Source organism: Danio rerio, chromosome 19 (genome assembly GCF_052040795.2).
Source record: "Danio rerio strain M-AB ecotype USA chromosome 19, GRCz13ab, whole genome shotgun sequence".
Taxonomy (NCBI): Eukaryota; Metazoa; Chordata; class Actinopteri; order Cypriniformes; family Danionidae; genus Danio; species Danio rerio.
In genome coordinates, this window is record NC_141039.2 from 10135465 (window position 1) to 10157665 (window position 22201).

The window sequence follows — 22201 nt, forward strand, 5'->3', positions numbered from 1 at the left end:
ATATTTCATATCCTTAATTAACCTATTTTTAAGTGATGTTTTGCCAAAATGTTTTATATAGGAACAGAGCTAAATTCCCCAAATGAAACACAACAAAACAGTACAGTACAGGTAGTTAACACACCTTCTTAAAATGAAACATTGTGTTTACATATAACAAAAATCTGATAACTATCAAAATTGGCACATAAAAGCCTAGCACATGAAAATCTTATCTCCAGACCTGATGAAAATATAAACATACTCTGGCAAGTTAAGTATTTGAATACTGTTAGAAGTCCAAGTCAGCTTCTTATGGCTATGTAGTGTATTGTACCAAATCATTCATATTCAGAAGTCATAGTATTGTTTGGATATGTCAGTGACTTTGAATAATTCAGCTTGGACATAGTATGCACCTTTAAAGTTGTATTTGTGGTGGTAGTGGTCCATGTTTGTAAAGCCATTCTGTGTTAATAATTAAAACCGAGGTTAAGGCTGTCTTGAAAGTGTGGCTAATTTGTGTTTTGGTCGTAACGCCCTTTCCATTTTTATCTCTGCAGTTTGAAGGTGAGAGGGCTTGGCATTTGGAAAGGGAAGACACTGCTTCAACCCAACAAGGATATCTTTTTCCAACCTCTGCTTTAATCCCCCTTCCCCTTCCCCTCAATTTCACTCTATTCTTCAAACCTGATATCTACAAGACCTCCAGTATCTACCTATACGTGCGAGTGAGAACATCCTGTCCCACTCAAGCCCCCCTTGTTCCCCAAATCACCAATGGATCAGAGGACACAGGGGGGGCCTTCTACGCCGCCCCCACTCCCTGCCAATGCCCCCCCAGCAGAACGTGAAAAAGAAGGTGTAGGAGGAAAGAAGGACGATGAAGAAGAGAAAAAGAAACGGGAGAAACTAAGAGATGGGGCACAGAATGAAGCTAGTGGTGCTGAAAGTGGGACTGGTGACCAGCCGCAACAACCCACGCAGTTTTCGGTCAAGGAGACCAGCTACTCTGAGGGTAACGTTAAGCTCAAAATAGGCCTGCAGGCCAAACGCATGAAGAAACCTCCTAAGATCCTGGAGAACTATGTCTGCCGACCAGCCTTCCGTGCCACTGTAAGGCATAGTGGAGGTAGAGGCGGAGGACGTGCTAATCGTGGGGCTGGAGCCAGTGATGCGAACAGCAACTCTACTAGCACAAGTAATGGAAAGGAAGGGGAGAAAAAGCCCTCTGTCAACCGAGGAGCATCTCAGTCAGCTGCTGCTCCTGCTGCTTCTACTCCCTCACCCTCTCTTCCTCCTGCTTCCATCAACACTGTCACTCCAGTGAATGGAAATGCTCCAGCAAAAAGGGTAAGGCTGTTTAACATCTCATGCTGCATGTCTTAGATGTCTAAAAAATGCTTATTTTATAATGAGACAAGTTGAAATGACAAAACAAGCATCCAGTACAATAAACCTACAGCGGTATGATCGGAACAGATAAACAAGCTTTGTAAATCTTGTCACATTTTCTTTTTCACTCTTTTGTCTTTCAGTCAAGCATTTAAACGCATTCTTTTCCCCTTGTTTTTTTTTTGTAACTATTGTTGTCTTGTCATATCCATTCTGTTGTTTACTCTTAGATTTTGTATTTATGTGTTCTAACTCTGTCACAATGTCTCTGTCCTTCATTTCTATTTATTTCTCCCCCTCATTTATTTCACATGTATCTTCCCTTCCTTCTTCTACATTTCTTAGTTGTTTTTTGTTATAATACATTTTTAAAGGATAAAATGTAATGATGATTTGAAAATCAATTTGTCAACTTGAATTTATTAACATGAAATTTATGAATGTGCACAATATTCTGAATGAAATGTTTGATCAATGTTACTGTGATTTATTGATTTTTTTATGTTCTTATAGGGTCCTCCAAAACTTGCCTGCAAATCAGAGGGAAAGGCTGACGTAAAATCTGTTGCTTCATCAGAGAAACCTCTTAATCTCCATCGCCCCACGACAGAAAGTAAATCACACTCCTCTGGAAAGAAAAACCATGTTCCACAAACAAACTCTGCCCCTGCCCCATCTCCACCAGCAGTGCCCCCAGCTGCCACTTCGCAACAGGACCCTAAAATAGATGGAATCTTAAAAACGCCTCAATGCAATTTTTTGGAGGGGCAGAAGGAACAAGAAAGAGGGATTTCTTCTTGGGGTACCCCTACAGTAACTGAAAAACTTGCTCAGCTCATAGCTACATGCCCACCTTCAAAGTGCCCTAAGCCAAAAGCCCGAAAGGTATCGCCAGCTCCAGCACACAGTAGCTCACCTCCGTTAATTTCTAATCTGCAGCGCCCTGAACGGGCAATGGCTAATAGAAACACCTATTCCAGGGCGGTTCACCTCGCCCAACCACCACCTGTATCACGGCCCCCTGGTCGCCCATATGGGTCTAAAAACAAAGACAGTATCCTTGAGAAATTTTCTGGAACTTCTAAAAAAGAGGAATCAGATGGACTTTCAAAAGGGGTCTCCGGTAGCAGCAGCACAACCACCACCACCACTAGTTCAGCACTGTCTCAAAACAGCAGTCGCTTGACGACAACAACATCCACAAATGAAAGCACTGACATTAACAACACAGATGGAATGAAATCTCAGTCTCGTCTTGGGCATTGCCCATCTCATTCTTCATCCGCAGCTGCTTCACCTCCATTTTCTTCTTCATCCTCCGTAGAGAGAATAGGAAGTACAAGCTGTAACATAGGTTTGCCAGGCTCTCTAACCTCACGCCCTAAAGCAAGCCCCTCTCGAATAGAGGATTTTAGTGAGAAAGACAAAGAACGTGACCGGGAAAAGGACACAGACAGTCCAAGAGATTTAAGTAAAGGTATCACTCCAGCTATAACTGGGAAGCAGGATGCAAAAGAAAGGTGTTCTTTATCAGCTCCTCGAAATGACAGGGGTAAGAGCTCAAGCCCAGTCAAACGTAGTCCCAATCAGGAAAGTCGCGTTAGTGGGGTACCAAGTCCTGCTGAGTCCACCAAATGCACTATTTCTCCTTCATACCCTTCTGGTGCCAGCAGGAGCCCACCACCACTATGCGATGACACCGGGGCTATTTCTCCTGCATCACCATCTGAGCAGGATTCAAAACCTCTTAAGAAGCGACGAGGACGACGACCTCGCTGGACGAAGGCAGTGAGTCGCACCCACAAGTCTTTACATGAGTCTCCTTCTAACCATCAGCAAATCCCCACACCAATGCCCTCAGGGCTTTCTTTCTCATCCCCTATTCGGGAGTCTGTGGAGCAGCCTCTCAGTGACAGTTACACATCCCCAGAGGATTCTGATATTTTCGATTCTTCGCCCAAGAAGAGAGGACGTCCAAAGACCAAAATGCCTCGATTAGATGCACCAGCACATGGCTGCACCCCAAACAAGTTGGCACCTTCAAAATCCTTCTCCAGTCTGCTCAAGTCTAAGGAAGAGCAGGACCCCCCTGTTTTGCACCCTGAAGTGGATTTTAATCCACCTAAAATGATGGCAAGAAAGCGAGGGCGACCCAAGCGCTCACCTCCAACTCTTCCTCAAGAAACCCAGCCTCCGACTCTTGCTCCTGAGTCAGGGGAAGCATCAGTTGGGGAAAAACCTTTTCGTAATAAGGGTAATGGGCAGCTCATTATGAAGACGATCATAGGCAAAATCAATAAAATGAAGACAGTAAAACGGAAGAGGCTCCTCAGCCAAATACTGCTTGGGCCAAAACCAGCAGAGGAGCAGGAATGCTCAAGAAGCAGTGGGCCAACAGGGTCTCCGGTTGCTACAAAACCACAGTCCCTGACATCACTTGCTGCTACATTTGGTGGCAAATTAGGGCCCCAGATTAATGTAAGCAAAAAGGGGACAATATATATGGGTAAAAGAAGGGGTCGTAAGCCAAAAACATCAACTAATCCTTCCCCAGGTGCCCCCACACCCCCTCCTGAGCCTTTCTTATCACCAAACACTTCATCCCCTCATCATCACCAGGTGCAGGCTTTACAAAACCAACCACACCAGTTGCCTCCATCTGAGGTGTTTCCTTCCCCATCACTATCACAGTCAAGTGGGGGCCAAAGCCCCATTAGTGATGCTAGCTTTGTAGAGCCTGGCTCAGTGCATTTCTCATCTCACCCACACTGCAGTCATTCTCATCAGGTCCACCACTCATTCTCATTTCCACCGCCTACTTTTTCAGCCCCCTCTGCTCGATCTGTAGCAAGTGCTGCAACATCCACTGCACACCCATCTCAGAAGAAGTCCTCTTGCCGGGGTTACCATCATCACCACCACCATTACCGGCAGCACTATCATTATCGAAAATTTTCTCCTCCAAGGCCACTATTGCCAACGTCTCCAGCTCCACTGAGTGAGCTGAAAGAAGCCACACCTTCTCCAGTGAGTGAATCACACAGTGAAGAGACTGTACCCAGTGACAGTGGCATTGGAACAGACAATAATAGCACCTCTGACCGTGGGGAAAAAGCTGGAAGTGCCAATGGCTTACCTGGTGTGGGGGTCTCACAGGGTATGGCAGGTGGACTCTTAATGCCTGGAGTCATAGGTCCAGGTATTGGAACGGGAATTGGACTTTCTTCGAGAGGTCGGAGGAGGCACTCATCTTCAGTTCTTCTAGAACGTCCCTCACCTACACCCTCACCTCTTGGAGTGAGAGCATCACCTGACCCAAGAAGATCGCACCCTGCTGCCCCATCTTCTGCTTTGGTTGGACATAAAGAGAAACACAAGCATAAGTGCAAGCGTCGTGGGCATGGCTGCCCTAGCTATGACAAACTAAAAAGGCAAAAGCGTAAACGCAAGAAGAAGTACCTGCAGCTACGGTCCCGCAGACAAGACCCAGATTTTTTGGCTGATTTAGATGAGATATGTGTGCAGCTTAGTGATATACGAATTTCTCATCGAACACCTACACTTCGTTTGGGCAGCAGCATAGGTTTGGGTGCCGGGGCTGGTCCTGGCCGTGGGTCTGGCTTGGGAAGTACCAGACCTAGCAGCAGCCTTGGAGGCGGAACCAATCCACCACCCCATCACTATCTGCATAGAGATCTATTACCCACAATATTCAGGATAAATTTTAGTGGGTATTATTCACCCCACCCAGCCTACCCATGTGATTCACTTCATTACGTTCGTAAGCCAGATCTTAAAAAGAAAAGAGGTCGACCACCTAAGCTTCGGGAATCCATATCAGAAGTACCTTTTGTACCTGGTTTAGGCTTTCCCCTCTCAAGTGGAGGTTTCTATCACCCTTCTTATGGTGTCCCATACTCTTCTACCCCACTGGGACTTGGTTACTATCGTGGTTATACCCCACCAAGTGCCCTGTACCCCCATCCTCATCACCAGGCTCCCCACTCTGGCCCATCCCACCATGTTCATTCACCATCTTTTCCTCCACCTCCACCCCCTTCTTATGTGCATCATCATCACCCATCCCACCTGCTTCTTAACCCCTCCAAATTTCACAAGAAGAAACATAAGCTACTTAGGCAAGAGTATTTAGGTGGTGGTCGTTCATCCATGCTCTATCCTGCCATGTCATCTGAGCTGTCATTTGGCTGGCACCACAAACACAAGCATAGGCACAAACACCGTGATCGCTGTGGAGAAGAGGAGGGTGATGATGGTGGTGGAGTTTTAGGTGGTATAGGAGGCAGAGGTGTTGGAGGTGAGGGCTTGGGGGCCGGAAGAGGGGAGAGAGGGAGCGTAGAGTCCCTGCAGCACTGCCGGTTTGGACGAGATGGCTCTGCTGACTCCCGAACTAACAAACAGTCAGCTTCTGCCAACTCCCCTTCCTCTTCCTCCACATCCTCTGCAGAACGGTACAAGCGAAAAGAGGCCTCTATGTCTTGTCTTGGGCCCTCACGACTGTCTTTGGGCACTGCAAGTCGGGGACATCATCCTGTTGACTCCTGGTTCAGAATGGGAAGTTCTGATACTGATTACTCCAAGCTCTCTAGAAACCAGTCTTTTTCGGGGTCTGGTGCATTCTCTGAAGGACATGTGCAAAATCCAGTGGATTGCTCAGAGAGTGATGAGGAAGATGCTGCTTCCCCCATTGAAGAGCCAGAGATCAGCCATCACACAAACCTGTTTGCATCTGCACTATCAAGGACCTCCCTCAAAGGAAGTCGCAGCAAAAAAGGTGGACCATTAGAGAGTCCCAGTCTCTCACGGTTGGACAGGACGGTTAGAAGGGATCGTTCAACATCTTCAGAGAAAAGAGAAATTGGTGAGAAAATCAGCTTTTTTTTACATTGTCAAATGAACAAATGCAAATCTGTACTTGAGCCTTATCTGGTGAACTAGTTAATTTGATATTGCAAAGGTTGCAGAATTAATGCAGTAAATGTAGTCACTCTCCAAAAATTATTTTACCTTGATGTCTTCCATGGTTTTTTGCTTAAAATCTATTTGTGTTTTCTTGCTTTAATGCATGTCACAATTGAATGATTAGTACTTCCTGTCAGCGTTTCATATTGATTTTTATAGTTTTACAGTTTTTTGCTTTAAATGACTTCTTTTAACCTAAAGAGGTTGATGCAAGAATGGTCAGAGCTGCAGCTTGTCTTTAAAAGTCCCAAAAAACATAATTCCTAATGGCTAGTTGGAATATAATTTCCTTTGCACTCTAGCTGCAGGGAATTTCCACATAGGTACCTTGCATATTCAAGCATTTTATGGCTAAACGCCCTTATCCTTACTCATGCACAAACTGGTTCAAATGTAACATTACTGAACCAGGTGTAATGGAGCAGTTTTCATAACAATGCAGACTCTCAAGATGGATTGACAGTGTGTTTGTGTATATGTGCTTGTGCATAGAGGGTCCCTAGTGAGACAGCAAAGTGTAGAATGTAATCCAGGATTAGAGCTCAAGACATAAGGTCATCCAACGGCCATTGACTGCACCATTAATTCATTGTAGCAGCAAGAGCAAGCAACTGATGAAAACGAGTAAAGGAGGAGGATTAAGTGCGGGAGGAAAATGGGACCTGGGAAAAAATAAGAATAAGACCAAGGTCATGAATAAGATGTGATTGAAAGGAAGAGTTAGTTGATGAATTGGAACCCAAATATAGTAATTGGTGCTTTCAAGGCAGGCATTATTATGTGATTTCAGCAAAGCTGAAATAAGTGCTCAAGACATGCAACTCGTCTTCCAAAGTGTAATTGTAAAAAAAAAAAAATAAAGATGTGAAAGGAAGAGCATGACTGATGAATAGATAAGATGAATCGAAAATAATAGACTAGACTGTGTTGAAAGTGAGTTAGACTGAGAGTAAGTTAATTAAACAGATAATGAGGGATAGAGGGAACAGAGTTAATGAGGCTCTGCACAAATGAATGCATGTAGCTGCTTTTTGCTGAGTCTGTGAGATGATTATTTTCTGCTACATCAGAATTTGACCATTAGGTGATATGGAGAAAAATTGGATTATAGTTGGTTTAGAAGAGATACTCAAGTGTTAGTGCATCTTGCTCTCTATAAAGGTCTAACCTTTATTTTTGAATGGAATTATGTTGCTCATTGTTTCCATTAGAATTGTCTCTGTAAATATTAAAATGGAGATAAGTTTGCCTTTTGACAACTTGATTATCCAAACAGGGTTGGTGGTATATTGGTTGACGTCACATCATTTTTTTGTTGCTCTTCTAAATTGTGGAATTGTGAATAATATTTCTGCACTTCAACTCTCTTGTTTTAATCTTATAGGGAATGTATCTAGCTTGCAGAACAGAGTTGGCCAATCCAGTGTTCCTGATGTTTCTGAGGGTCTCCATCATCGGCACCACCATCACCACCACCCTCCTCTATCCCTCTCGCACGCTGCCTCTTGCCTGCCGCACTGCACTCTAGACCAGCCTGGAAACACTGCACCACTCCGGCCCTCCAGCCGCCAAGCTAGTCCATCCACATGCTCCTCCCAGCCTGCATGCTGCCTTGATTCCCCACCTTCACATCTCTCCCACCGGCCCCCTCCCAAAAACAACCTGCTTCATGTCAACAAGATCCTCCGTGCAAAGAAGCTCCAAAGGCAAGCACGTACAGGGAACAACATGGTGAAAAAACGGGGTCCAGGACGTCCCCGCAAGAACCCGCTGCCCTCACCTCCTGCAACACCCCCACCACAGACTTCCGAACAAGACAACCACCCATTACCTGAAAGGCACCGAGCAACTGCACTCTGGGAGGCAGATACTGTAGTTGATGCCATTGAGGCTGTCGTACAGAACCAGCGCAAAAAGGGACGCAAGCGGAAGCACTGGGAAAGGGAGACTGAAGGAGGTGATGAAGAAGAGGAGGATGCGGAGGAAGAAAGACAGGTGGAGGACGAAGAAGAAGAAGAAGACGAAGAACAAGAACAACAGTCAGCTGCTAGAGAAGACGATGTAATGTCGAGAGTTAGAACAGAAGGAAGCAGGCAATGGTTGACCCAGGAAGAAGTGCACTGTTTTCGCAGGTATGCAGAACAAGTCTGATCTACAATGTCTGACTCTAGGTTGCTAGGAAAAAGATTATAATCTAAGTCAATTGATTTTATGGCCACAAACTTCTTCTTCTAATAATAAATTTTGCAGTGCACTGGAGGGAAAACCTGATGGCTCCCCTGAGCGCCCAGGCCCTGCTACTTCGGAACCAACCCCAAACCCATCAGTGACCAGCCAACGTGAGAAGAGAGTTGCTAGACCACCCAAAAAGAAGTTTCAAAAGGCGGGACTTTACTCTGATGTGTACAAGACTGATGAGTAAGAATTAGCATGTTCAGTAGGCTTGTCTTGTTATCTAATCTTTATATCTTTGGTAAATAAATGTAACCTCTCTCCATTTCCCCTTCAGTCCTCGCAGTCAGCTGCTACAGTTAAAGAAAGAGAAGCTAGAATACACTCCAGGTGAACATGACTATGGCCTTCTTCCTGCTCCCATTCATGTTGGTGAGTTTCTACAAATTTTAACCTGCCTAAATTTAGCCCAATATCTGTTTGCAGTTTGCTTGAGAGTTGGAGTTACGATCTTGTTTCAGCAATAAGGCCTATGCACACCACATCAACAGACTCTAACAAACATGGAAGACTAGCAGATCACTCCACCTGATTTCTCAGAAATTCTGCAACCCAGCAAGAGTTGATTCAGCATGTTCAGTTGGTGAAAACCAGATACTAACAGGGGAAAAACCCCCACAAAGTGTTTGCTGGTGTGGTGTGAATTGGTATTTTAAAGCACTATCGTTTCAACAAATAAAACTTGATTTGAGTGTGCAGTGTCGTTCCCAGCCAGTTCATTATGTAAGGCCTCATGGGCAATCAGGCTGATTAGTTATGGTTTATGAGTTATGAGGTGATTAGTTGATTCAATACTGGAATGGCGCAGCCTGAAGTTAAAGGACAAAGAGATTGAATTAATAACTGCAATTTGTCTTCGGTGTTTGTCCAGGGAAATACTTGAGACAGAAACGCATTGATTTCCAGCTGCCTTACGACATCCTGTGGCTTTGGAAACATGATCAGGTAGCCACTTACAACCACATCTTTACCTGAGTTGGCAACTGCTTTTGTCATTGTCATGGTTTTCACTTTAAAATCGTTTTATTGAGCAGTGTTTTTGTCTTGCTTTCCACAAACAAATATTACAAACACTTTTTTTTCTTTTTTCAAAGAATACATTGCATTAATAGATTGTCCGCGGGGTCTTAAAAAGTAATAAACTTAATAAATCAATTATAAGATTATTAATGCTCTTAAAAAGTTTTAAAATGTCTTAATCGCGTCTTTATGAGGTCTTACATTTTATTCAAGTGTTTTCCAAAGTGTTTGACTTCAAAAAAGTATAAATATATTAATTTTCCTCCTAATATTAACAACGGCGGGCTCCATTAGTTCGGGCCGAGATGTGTCCGGCCAAGCTCTTCCATCCAGGTGATGTCATGTCATTTAGAACAAACGCGGGAAGATCATGTGACACTCTTCACATGTAGCAAAACCATAGAACAAAACAGACGGCAAAACGGGAAAATAAGATTGCCTACTCCTGGTTGGAGAAAGACAAGTTTAAACAGTGGCTGAAGCCTCTCGCTGAAAACAACCGTGTAATGAGCTTATCTGAGTGTTGCATGGTTGTGCTCTATTGATTTATTTATTTATTTATTTTTATTATAATTTTTTTTTTCTTTCATTGATTTATTTAACTACAACTGTTTATTAACAACTGTTTATTAAGTTAAAGGTTTGATACTGGTTACAACTTGAAGTGGCGATGAGGTCTTTTATTTTGATTAGGTCTCAAAAGGTAGTGAAATTATCTTTAGGATTCCTGCATATACCCTGATTAAGTTAATGTTTCTTACACCATTAAAAGGGGCAGACAACAGAATCTGCAGACATTTCTTGCTGTTACTGAGCAGAAGTTAAAAAACAAATATGCAGATGTATGCAGAATGTTTTGGGGTGTAGTGTAACTAAAAACCTAAAAAAAAATCAATAAAAAATAATGACTTTAAAATTAATAAGTTAAAGATCTATTTAAAATTAGATCCATTTGTTTGTTAAACAGAAAAGTCTCCCATATAATATAACAATAAAGCACAGGAAATATTACTTAACAGATTGTATTGGAAATAAATCAAAACATTTCATTCATTCATTCTTCTTCGGCTTTGTCCCTGGTTATCAGGGGTCACCACATCAGAATGAACTGCCAACTATTCCAGCGTATGTTTTATGCAGCATATGCCCTTCCAGCTGCAACCCAGTAGTGGGAAACATCCATACACACTCATTCACACACATACACAACAGTCAATTAAGTTTATTCAAGTCACCTGTAGCGCATGAGTTTTGACTGTGGGGGAAACCGGAGCACCTAGAGCAGTGGTAGTGGTACACGGGCTTCCTTCTAGTGGTACGCGGAGGAATGAAATATGTCATGTACATGCTACATATATTTCAAAATTTATCAAAAATGATGTATATAATATGCTATATATGACATATAGCCTATATTCCTGAGGTAATCTGCCACGTTTTTTAACTGAGCAGAGTTGTAGCCGCTTTACTGAGCCTACAACGCTACTGTATTTCCAGCCTGATCTCACGAGAAAACGTAAGTATTTTACGTTTTGCCAGTTTAGTGGCTAATTCATACGAATACGTACGAGTTCAGTCGTACGAAATGGTACGATTTTAAAAAGGAAGTGTGGCACCTGACCCCACCCCTAACCCCAACCGTCATTGGGGGATAAGCAAATCGTACTAAATTGTACGAATTAGATCGTACGAATTCATACGAATTAGCCACTAAATGAAAAAGTTACGAATTGCCGTGAGATTCTGTTGGTATTTCAATACTGCTCATTTTAGTGGTACTTGGAGAGACAATTTTTTTCTGAGGTGGTACTTGATGAAAAAAGTTTGAGAACCACTGACCTAGAGGAAACCCATGTGAATACGCGTAGAACCAGCGACCTTCTTGCTGCGAGGCAATACCATTCCACCTCAAAATATTTGGACATTAGTTATTAACATGACTGAAATGAATATAATAACTTATATTTACACATGTAAATAAATAGACTCAGTGATGGGCTAAAAAATGTTCTTGTTCTGCCGATAAGTTTTAAAAATGTATTGCTTGTTATTGATGCAAATATTTGACAAAAGGGTTTAAAATAAACACAAATTCAGTTTTCAAAATCAAGCTGATTCTAAAATTATAATAATAGTTTAATGCCTGTTATTGCTTAAAACTTCATACTAAAAGGTGGATTTTTGTTTTATAGCTCTACAAGAGACCTGACGTGCCTCTCTACAAGAAGATCAGATCCAGTAAGGATATTTTCACTATTTATGACTATTGCCTAAGAAGTCAGCAGTGCACAATATGCATGTGTTTCCATAAATATATTTTGATTTGACAGAGCCGGGAGTTGATGATTCCTTCTTGACTTTGCTGCTCTTGTTTTTCGCACCTCATTAATGCATAAATATGCTTGCAGATGTTCAAGAGTGCTGTGTTTATATTTCTCCTCTTAGATGTCTATGTGGATGTGAAGCCTCTTTCTGGCTATGAAGCCACTACCTGTAACTGCAGGTTGCCTGACGACTCTAGTGAAAAGGGCTGTCAAGATGATTGTCTAAACAGGTGACATTATCAAAGATCTTCATTTTGGATTTTAGGCCTTGTCCACAAGGAGATGTGTTTAAATATATACGCCATCATTAAGTATCTCATTGGCATTTTATCCATGTGGATCTGGTATTAAAAACAATTGTTTTAACTGGGTCCTAGAGTAGATAAAATCTTCTATTAAATTTATGCATATGCAGAAGGCTTCTCTATTGCTTGTGTATCTTTGTCGCAGAATAAAAGCACGGCATACTGGTCTGGCATTTAAGTTGCTTTGGGTATATTTATGGCAAAATTAATCCATTTATCAGTTCTGAAAAAGTGAGGCGCAGTCACTATCTTTTCCTTCACTTTAGAAAAGAGCAGTGCACTGCACTTTTTAATGTTGCTGGCAACCACTGTATCAATGATTTTGATGCTGGAGAGTGTGACGTCAGTGGATTTTTTTTAGTTGTATGTGCTTAGAGTGTGTCAAAAACATAAGGCAGATGCTTAGAAAACAAATAATGGTGCTTATCACAGCAAAAACACTTTGTCTGCGTCCGAAATCGCCTACTATTCATTTGGTACATTTTAATTCAAATTTAATACTCGACTGTTGGAAAAGTATGTTGTATATAGCATGAATGGGAGTAGTATGAATGGAACTCATTCTCTACATCCGCGATTTTGTTTTGATTACATGACCCATCTGCGTCAGTTGCATCGCTTTACTCCTATTCACGAATTCTCTTGCATAGCATAATGGGATAGCGTAGCTTTCATAAGATGCAAACTTCAGAATCTCATCGGAAGTAGTGAATCATCCGGGTACTCTCATTTTTCGAATACTATCAATTCAGATATACTACTCGGCTCGCATACTGTTTTTAGCGTACTATATAGTATTGAAGTAAGCAATTTCGAACTCAGTATTGGTTGATCGGGGCCTTGGAGCACCACATACTGGTCTGGTAATGTATATTACATTATTTAGGTTGGATTTAGTCATTACTAACATTCTATGTTTACAGAATTTAGTTTTTATAATAAGGCAAAAAAACACTGGCTTTGTGTGTCTTAGTATGTTTCCTTCTCCTGTGCTTACCCTTGAGTGCAGTTTTACCTCAACCAAGTAGATCACATTGGTCTCATGTGTGTCTGTCTCAGGATGATTTATGCCGAGTGCTCTCCAAGTACGTGTCCGTGTTCCGATCAGTGCGATAACCAGCGGATCCAGAAGCATGAGTGGGTTCAGTGCCTCGAGCGCTTCCGAGCTGAGGGAAAGGGCTGGGGCATCCGGACCAAGCAGCCCCTTCGTGCCGGCCAATTTATCATCGAGTACTTGGGAGAGGTGGTCAGCGAACAAGAGTTCAGGTTAGACAAATTTTGGCTTTAAACTAGTAATAACACTTTTCCACCAGCATGTTTCTAGGCCAGTCCCAGTTCTCAAGACTTTTCTCCACATAGAATGCATGTTCTGGGTATCTGTTTTGAATTGACAAATCAACATTTTGGCCTTAAAAAATGTACTGGTCTTAAATAGAACTATGGAACAAGTTACAATAATAATGTTGTTGTCTATGATGGTCTTATTGATGATCAAATGATGTCAATTTTGCCAAACATTATGATAAAAATGTAAAAAAATTATTTAAATAAAATGTACTCTCTTCTATTTCAGTATTTTGTTTAAATTAATAATTGAACAGTGTTCTTGTTCCTTGAAACTAGTTGTTGTTATTACATCATAACAACAACTCTATTATTATAAACAGTCAGGTTATTATATAATGTGTAATATGACTAGGTGGAGATCATGGACATTTCAAAACTAGAAGACTATTAAATGACAACCATTATTGTCATTGATTAAAACTATGCAAAATGAGACAAAAAAGAAGCATCTAAACACGGTAGAATTAGGTTGCATTAGTGTATTAGTACAAAAAAGGTTAATTCCCCCAAATATTTATTAGAAAGAATTCATGAATATAAGATGCAGAATGAATATTGCTGGAAATAAATCTTTTTAAAATGGACATGACCTGGTTGTACATTCGGCCACACAAGACTTGCTCAGTTATATTTATTGAAAGGGGAAGAAAAACCTGTTTGTAGCTTGTGTAAAAATATTTAGACTATAAAACGTATTTTAATGGAATGTACTTTACCTGACAAAAGTCTTGTCATCGATCTCAGTTGTAAGAGAAACAAGAAATAAGTTGACTTCTAGTTGATAATTTGGAAAAGTGGCATGAGATAGAGTATTCAGATGAATCCTCTGTTGAACTGCATCCCAATCATCCCAAATACTGCAGAAGACTTATTGGAACCCACATGGACCCAAGATTCTCACAGAAATCAGTCACGTTTGGTGAAGGAAAAATCATGGTTTGGGGTTGCATTCAGTATGGGGCATGCAAGAGATCTGCAGAGTGGATGGTAACATCAACAGCCTGAGGTATCAAGACATTTGTGCTGCAAATTACTTTGTAAATCACAGCAGGGGGCAAATTCTTCAGCAGGATAGCGCTCCTTCTCATACTTCAGCCTCCACATCAAAGATCTGAAAGGAAAGAAGGTCAAGGTGCTCCAGGAATGGCCAGCCCAGTCACCTGACATGAACATTATTGAGTATGTCTGGGGTAAGATGATGGAGGAGGCATTGAAGATGAATCCAAAGAATCTTGATGAACTCTACCGGCCCTCCAGGAACGAGATTTGTTGACTCCTGCTCTAAGCTATTTGAGTGATTGCAGAGATGTATGGATGCAGTCCTCCATGTTTATGGGAGTCATACACAATATTAATTCTTTCTCCACTGCACCATGACTTTATATTCTATATTGTACATTATTTCAGCAAAGTCAGACCTTACTGTCCTAATTAAATAATTTAAAATCAAGGCATGATCATATTTTATTTTGGTAAAATTATCGTAATCTAGAGGTCTTTGCCTTTCATATAAGCCACTTCTGAAACCAAATGATCAACTAAAAGTCAAGTTATTATTAGTTGTTCCTAAAACTTGGATAGGCGACAAGACTTTTTGTCAGGTAGTGTACTTTTTTTAATTAAATAAGAGAAGGTTTTTATTTAGGGAAATGTTTAAAATGTTTATTCTGGAGGACTTTTGGACTATTTATCACTGATCTAATTGAAAGATCTATTATGACTTTTTATCAGTGTTGTTATTTGTATGTGTTGGTACAATGTATTTTTTTAAGAAACAGTTATGATTGTAAATTATATATTGAATGTAGCCGATGATGCTGATATGGCATTTAAACAAATATAAAATTTATTTTTTTAAATTAAAAAGAGAATCCATTAAGAATTATAAATATTAAACAGGTACAATAATTCCATGAAATGTTTCATATTATTATATCATATTTCATATCAAATGATCAACTGATTTTGTCATATTTTCCAGAAAATACATTGCGTCTGACTGTAGGTTGCACCAAGTCAAAATTCCAATGTTGGGGGAAAATAAAAAGCAGATTGGTGTGTAAGTCACATTTTTTACTGAAATTATTGCAAATTGGCCACAAAACGTAATATTTACAGACATTGTTGACATGTATTTTTAGTTCCCCTCACTCCCAACAAATCCTTTAAATGTTGCAGTTTTCAGAAAAAAGGAGGAATTATAAATGTGAATTATTTTTTACCTTTTACACATTACCTAAAGCAAAACTCAGACTAGCAATTTGTGGGACATCCACTGTACAAATACTCACAATCCTCTGTCATTCAGCATGTTCACGCTTTTCACATATTATGCCGGTTTGATTATATGAATACCTTGATTGTTAACAGTTTTCTAGAATTGTATCATGTGTTTTTGTGTGTGTGTGTGTGTGTGTGTGTGTGTGTGTGTGTGTTTAGGAGTCGCATGATGGAGCAGTACTTCTCTCACAGCGGCCACTACTGCCTGAATCTGGACAGCGGCATGGTCATCGATAGCTACCGCATGGGCAACGAGGCTCGCTTTGTCAACCACAGCTGCGAGCCCAACTGTGAGATGCAGAAATGGTGAGTAAAAATGAGACCATGGATGAGTCACTCAATAAAATCCCATCAGCTTTTGATGAGTTCAGAAACCCAATGGTCATTTTTGTATGCTGAGTCACCAGGTATGTGGACAACCACCAACACTGAGCAAGCAATGACTGTATTCTTTAGAAATTGCTGTATTACTAACAAGTCATAGTCATTTCGAAAGTGTACAGAAGGTGTTCAAGGGATAGCTTAATCTAAATATAAAAGTTCTATTTTCTTTCATCACCCCTTAAATTCCTCCAAACATGAATTTCGTTCTTCGGTTGAACATAAAAAGATAAACCTGTAATCATTTTCCTACTGTGGATGTCAATGTCTATTAGTTTTCCATCATATTTTAAATGATATTATTTTGTGTTCAACAAAGAAAAGAAACTTTTATACTTAATTAAAGTAAAGATCTGTTCTTTGAAAAACTTCATACATACGTGTAGATATTACATTTTGTGCAAAATTAGCTGCACAGTTTTACAATACAATTCAGGAATTGTACAGATGATACTACGCTACCTGACAAAAGCCTTCCCACTGGAACTGCATCCCAACCATCACAAACACTGCAGAAGACCTATTGGAACCTGCATTGACCCAAAATTCTCACAGAAATCAGTCAAGTTTGGTGAAGGAAAAATCATGGTTTGGGGTTGCGATCAGTATGGGGTTGTGCGAGAGATCTGCAGAGTGGATGGCAACATTGACAGCCTGAGGTATCAAGACATTTGTGCTGCAAATTACTTTGTAAATCACAGCAGGGGGCAAATTCTTCATCTGGAAAAGTGCTCCTTCTCATTCTTCAGCCTCCACATCAAAGTTCCTGAAAGCAAAGAAGGTCAAGGTGCTCCAGGATTGGCCAACCCAGACACCAGACATGAACATTATTAAGCATGTCTGGGGTACGATGAAGGTGGAGGCATTGAAGATGAATCCAAAGAATCTTGATGAACTGCAAGAACACTTACTTTGCCATTCCAGATGACTAAGCTATTTGAGTGATTGCAGAGATGTATGGATGCTCATCCAAGCTCATGGGAGTCACACACAATATTAATTCTTTCTCCACTGCACCATGACTTTATATTCTATACTGGACATTATTTCAGTTGAGTGACAAGACTTTTATCTAAGCAAAGTCAGACCTTACTGTCTTAATGAAATAACTAAAAATCAAGGCATGATCATATTTTATTTTGGTAAAATTAACATAATCTAGAGGCCTTTGCCTTTCATATGAGCCACTTCTGATACCAAAGGATCAACCAAAGTTATTGTTAGTTGTTCCTAAACTTGGATAGCCGACAAGGCTTTTGTCAGGTAGTGTATACACCTAAACACATTTCTGCTTTTGATAATGTACCCAAAGTGATTTTTCTGGTGAAAAATGGCTATACAGTTGAATATAAGTTTGGAATAAATGGTAAGTAAATGTAAATTTTTGGTTGAGCTATTCCTTTAAAAAGGTTTGTCAAACATTAATTTGTTAAACTATGAAGGGTTGTATATTAGCAAAAGGATCGTGAACGCAGGATCTAGGTTAACACTCACAAGTTGTGTGTTGGAGCTCACACAGTCTGCAGAGAAAATGTTATCTCTTTCATCTTTTGCACTGTTTTCTCTTTCGTGCACACATACACGCATTAAATCCTGTGCTTGTAGGCTGGATGGTGGCAGATCATCCATCTTGTCACACAAGAGCGATTATCTGAAGCTTGTGTTTTAGGGTGGGGGACACAGCTGTGCTGCCCAGTGGTTAGCTGTTAGCACACACAGACACACACACACACACACATCTGTGCCAAAATGGCCTCATTCCAACTTATTGCATAATGCAAACTCAGCCTAGTTGCTCAGTATCAAGTCCAAAGCTCTGATTTTGGCTGACGTGATGATGGCTTGAGTTCATTTTATTTCGAGGCTTGACGCTCAAGACTCAATATAGCTACAAAAGGCTAAACAGAGAAGGCTTTTAATGTGGTAACACAGAAAAATATAAATACATTTATTAAATAAGCACGCATATAATTAAGATAATAGTTAAGATTGTGTTAAAAAAAATCTACATCAAATAAATATAAGCTATAATTAAAGCTCCATTAAACGGTCATACAAATGATTCTTGTTTTTCACAAACATATTAAAGAACACAACTGGATCAGTAACAAAACATTTTATACTTTAAAAGCTCAACTGTAGTGATGCATGATATGTGGAAAATACTGGTGTCTGTGGTGTCTGTATTGGTTTCTGTGATGTATAGGGCTGGAACAATGAAACTGAAACAAATGGTTTTTAGACCACAATAATAAGGGACTTTTTTATAGTAGATGATGCCACTACAGCGTCATTTTGTCTTGAGAATGACAGATATAAGTTATTTACAGTGGCCAGAGGGATTTTGAGCTATTCTTCTTGCAGAATAGTGGCTAGGTCACTATGTGATGCTCTTGGTGGAAAACATTTCACGACTTGCTCCTCCAAAACACCCCAAAGTGACTCAATAATATTTAGTTCTGGTGACTGTGCAGGCCATGGGAGATATTTAACTTCACTTTCATGCTTATCGAACCACTCTGTCATCAGTCTTGCTGTGTGTATTGATGCGTTATCATTCTGATGCATAGCACCACCTTCAGGCTACAATGTTTGAATCATTTTGTGCACACAGTCCTCCAGAATGGTTTGGTAGTTTTTGGCAGTGACGCGCCTATCTAGCAAAAGTATTGGACATGGGGAATGCCATGATACTGCAGCCCAAACCATCACTGATCCACGCTCATTCTTTACTCTGGGCATGCAACTGTCTGGGTAGTATGCTTCTTTGGGAGTTTTCCACACCATAACTCTACTAAATGTGGGAAAGACGGTGAACGTGGACTCATCGGAGAACAATACATGTTTCACATTGTCCTCAGTTTAAGATTTTTGCTAATGGCACCATTGAAACTGACATGTTACATTGACACGAGTGACTAAAGGTTTGATTATAGCAGCCTGGCCTTGTATAATTACCCCACGGAACTCCCAATGAACAGTTTTGGTGGAAACAGGAGAGTTAAGGTGCACATATAAGTATGCTAATTAAACCTTCACACTCTGCTCTTACTATTGGAATGTGCAATCAATGAAGATTGGCCTCTAGGCTGGTCAAATTTAGCCATGAAACCTCCAACACTAAATTGGTCAATGTTTCAGTTTCATTGTCCAACCCCTGTATGTTAAAATATGAAAATAATTTCCTCAGGTTTGCTCTAATCATAAAGAATTCATTATTTTAGAATGTTTGGGGTAATTTTGTATAGGATTGCATGCGCTTAAAATATAATAAACTACAAGAGTAGATAAATACAATAAAATAATGACTATCACAAATGTTTGCGTCACTGTATTGATCCTAAATTGATATATTATACAGCTCTATTTAACTGCCGTAGAACGGTGAGTCACGAATCTGCCTGTTTTCCTCTCAGGTCGGTGAACGGAGTGTACCGAATTGGCCTGTTTGCTCTAAAAGACATCAACAGCGGAACGGAACTGACATATGACTACAACTTCCACTCCTTCAACACAGAGGAACAAGTACGTCGGCCACCCGTATCCCACATGTCAGGAACATGCCTGTGTGGAGCATGTACATACACATACACACGCAGCTGTGTTTAATAGGGAACGCTTGTTTTTCATTCGTCCAGATCGGCAGTGCTGATTTAAACACTCATTGCCACATGACTGTTTCATCCATTAAAGGATTAGCTCACTTCAAGAATGAGCATTTCCTGATACTTTACTCATTTCTTTGCGATTCGAAGATCTTTTCTTTTTTTATTTTGAGGAAAAAGTCTGCCTGAAATCAAAATTCACTGTGTTTATTTTGCCAGCTCACAGTATTCTTAAGGTTAATAATTTAATTTCATTTAGTTTGTTTTTGTTTTAGTTATCTTCAATGAAATTCTCCTCATTATCTTCTGCATTTGGAGTGACGGTTCTTCTGTTATTCTGTTAACATGAAGGCTTCCATAGCAATTGTATATTAATATTTAATGATAGTTTGCTCTAAGCGAATGATGTGTATAAAAAGCCCCACCCCCTACTCAATATTCCGTTTCAGTTGGAAATGCATCAACACTACTGAAATAAATCTCAGCAACTTCAAGTTCATGCAGACTTTAAAGGACTTTCTTTTTTTAATGTTGCTTAGTGGTTTGGTCTTCTGAACTGTGGTTTCAATGCAGTTTAAAATAGCTCTAAATGATCTTAGCCAAGGAATCAGATTGTTACCTAAGGAAAGGTTAAGTCATTTTGGTAACTTGTTAGTTTAAGTACAAATTTTTACTATTAACTAGGAGCTTATTATCTGCCTATAATAAGATATTGACTGTTTATTAGTGCTTACAAACGACATATTCCTCATGATCTCTACCTTCTTAAAGGGTTATGAAACCCCCCTTCTTTCAGTTCAAGTCTACCTCTGAATTTTAAAAAAAAATGCTTTCGTGTGGAGCTCTGCGAGCAGAGGCAGGAGTGGGCCGTGGCCGGCAGTGCAGGGGAAAAAGAAGGGATTTGTCAGTTGGCTCACCTGCTCAAGATAATAAAAAAAATTCAATACAAAACGCAAGGAGACCCATGATTTTATAGTTTACAGAGTTAGAATGCAAAGAAGTAAACAGTAAGTAATTTAATGGCATTACATATACAATAGGCTGTTTGAAATTTCATATAACCACAATTTGTTATAACATTATAAAGATAATCATGTTTATATAAACACTATAAATGAGGAGGATTTCTCTCCTCTTGAATCACCGGGTCTGAACGCAGACAGTGTGGATAGCAGTGCAGCAGGTTTTTTGACCTATCTATTCCAACCACAAGCCCTGCCGGTAATCTTGAGGATTTTAAACATGTGCGAACACAGCAGCACAGAGGTTTGTCTGAATGGTAACAAACTCAACTGATAAAAGACAACGTCCGCCACTTTCCAATTCTCTTACAGCTTTCCTGACAAAAATGCTTGGTGCACACAAACAGGTTGGCTGTATCGGCCCTGACAGAATCGCAGGAAAAGCCCTGCAACAAACTCTATGGATCATGGAAACAAATATGCAAGTCTTCATGAACGGCTAAATACTGCGTGTTATGGTTGGTCTGTAGTCTATCCATCTTAGTCTGTCATCAGAATGCACATGCAGTCATGAATATTTAAGCAGGGTCTTGTAGCATAAGAAAAGTCAGCCATGAATAATAATAAAGAACTAACGCATCAGTCATCACTCCACTAGTGCTACATCGCCGATTTTGATCTCACCCTAATAATGATTTTAAACCCGGAAGATGAAATTAGCTCACAAAAGCTAAAAATTATCCATTTTTCCCCACAGTTAAAGCTTACAGGTGCTAACGTTGTCTTAAATGAAGCTTAACACACACAAATCTGTTAAAATCTCAACAACAATAAATACTACAGGGTGTCTTGAACCTTTAATAACTATTAATAAACAGCAAATTAGGAGTTTATTGAAGTAGATTTTTTTAAATAACCAAAATTGTAGTTTAAAAGGGCTCTAAATGAATTGTACTTTTAAATAAAGTGACATTTTCCTTAAAGAGGGAATAAATTAACATTTTAACCACTAAAGCTGGTTAATGCAATTGCTTTGCGATTTAAAAGTATTTAAAAAAAAACTATTTAGTCGTATAAGCTCCATTGAAACTGCAGTTTAGTAGTTTAAACTTCTGAACACAGTAGAAGTCCACTATATTGGGAAAACCTCCTGCACGTATTCTTAAAAATTAATACATTTTTAATCTTAATTAACATTTGGTAATAATGGTAATTGAGCGAGTAAATTATCAGGAAATTTTCATTTAGGAAGGGAACTAATCCTTTAAATGGTTGGGTTTTCAAATACTATTTTATATACACTATAATATTTTATTTTTTAAGCTGTTGCTAAAATTCTATTTCTAATTTATTTCACATTAATAAGGCTAAAATACATTTTGCAGTTC

General features: G+C 39.9%; 1 protein-coding gene across 5 annotated transcripts in view; it reads left to right on the forward strand.

The window, feature by feature from the left end:
* Positions 1-22201, forward strand: part of ash1l (ASH1 like histone lysine methyltransferase) — a 54478-nt gene that overhangs the window by 10092 nt on the left and 22185 nt on the right. For 2 of the 5 annotated variants that reach the window (XM_087294712.1, XM_087294710.1), the window contains exons 3-14: positions 543-1332; positions 1888-6256; positions 7742-8489; positions 8608-8775; positions 8867-8961; positions 9461-9534; positions 11802-11847; positions 12055-12163; positions 13298-13504; positions 15567-15644; positions 16025-16171; positions 19663-19771. In XM_087294712.1, coding sequence (XP_087150838.1) covers positions 760-1332; positions 1888-6256; positions 7742-8489; positions 8608-8775; positions 8867-8961; positions 9461-9534; positions 11802-11847; positions 12055-12163; positions 13298-13504; positions 15567-15644; positions 16025-16171; positions 19663-19771 — 6723 coding nt within the window. In that variant the 5' untranslated portion in view covers positions 543-759. Of the gene's footprint in view, positions 1-542; positions 1333-1887; positions 6257-7741; positions 8490-8607; positions 8776-8866; positions 8962-9460; positions 9535-11801; positions 11848-12054; positions 12164-13297; positions 13505-15566; positions 15645-16024; positions 16172-19662; positions 19772-22201 lie in introns of those variants that run through there. The other 3 variants (NM_001346407.2, XM_087294713.1, XR_015516036.1) reach the window with 2 other exon arrangements.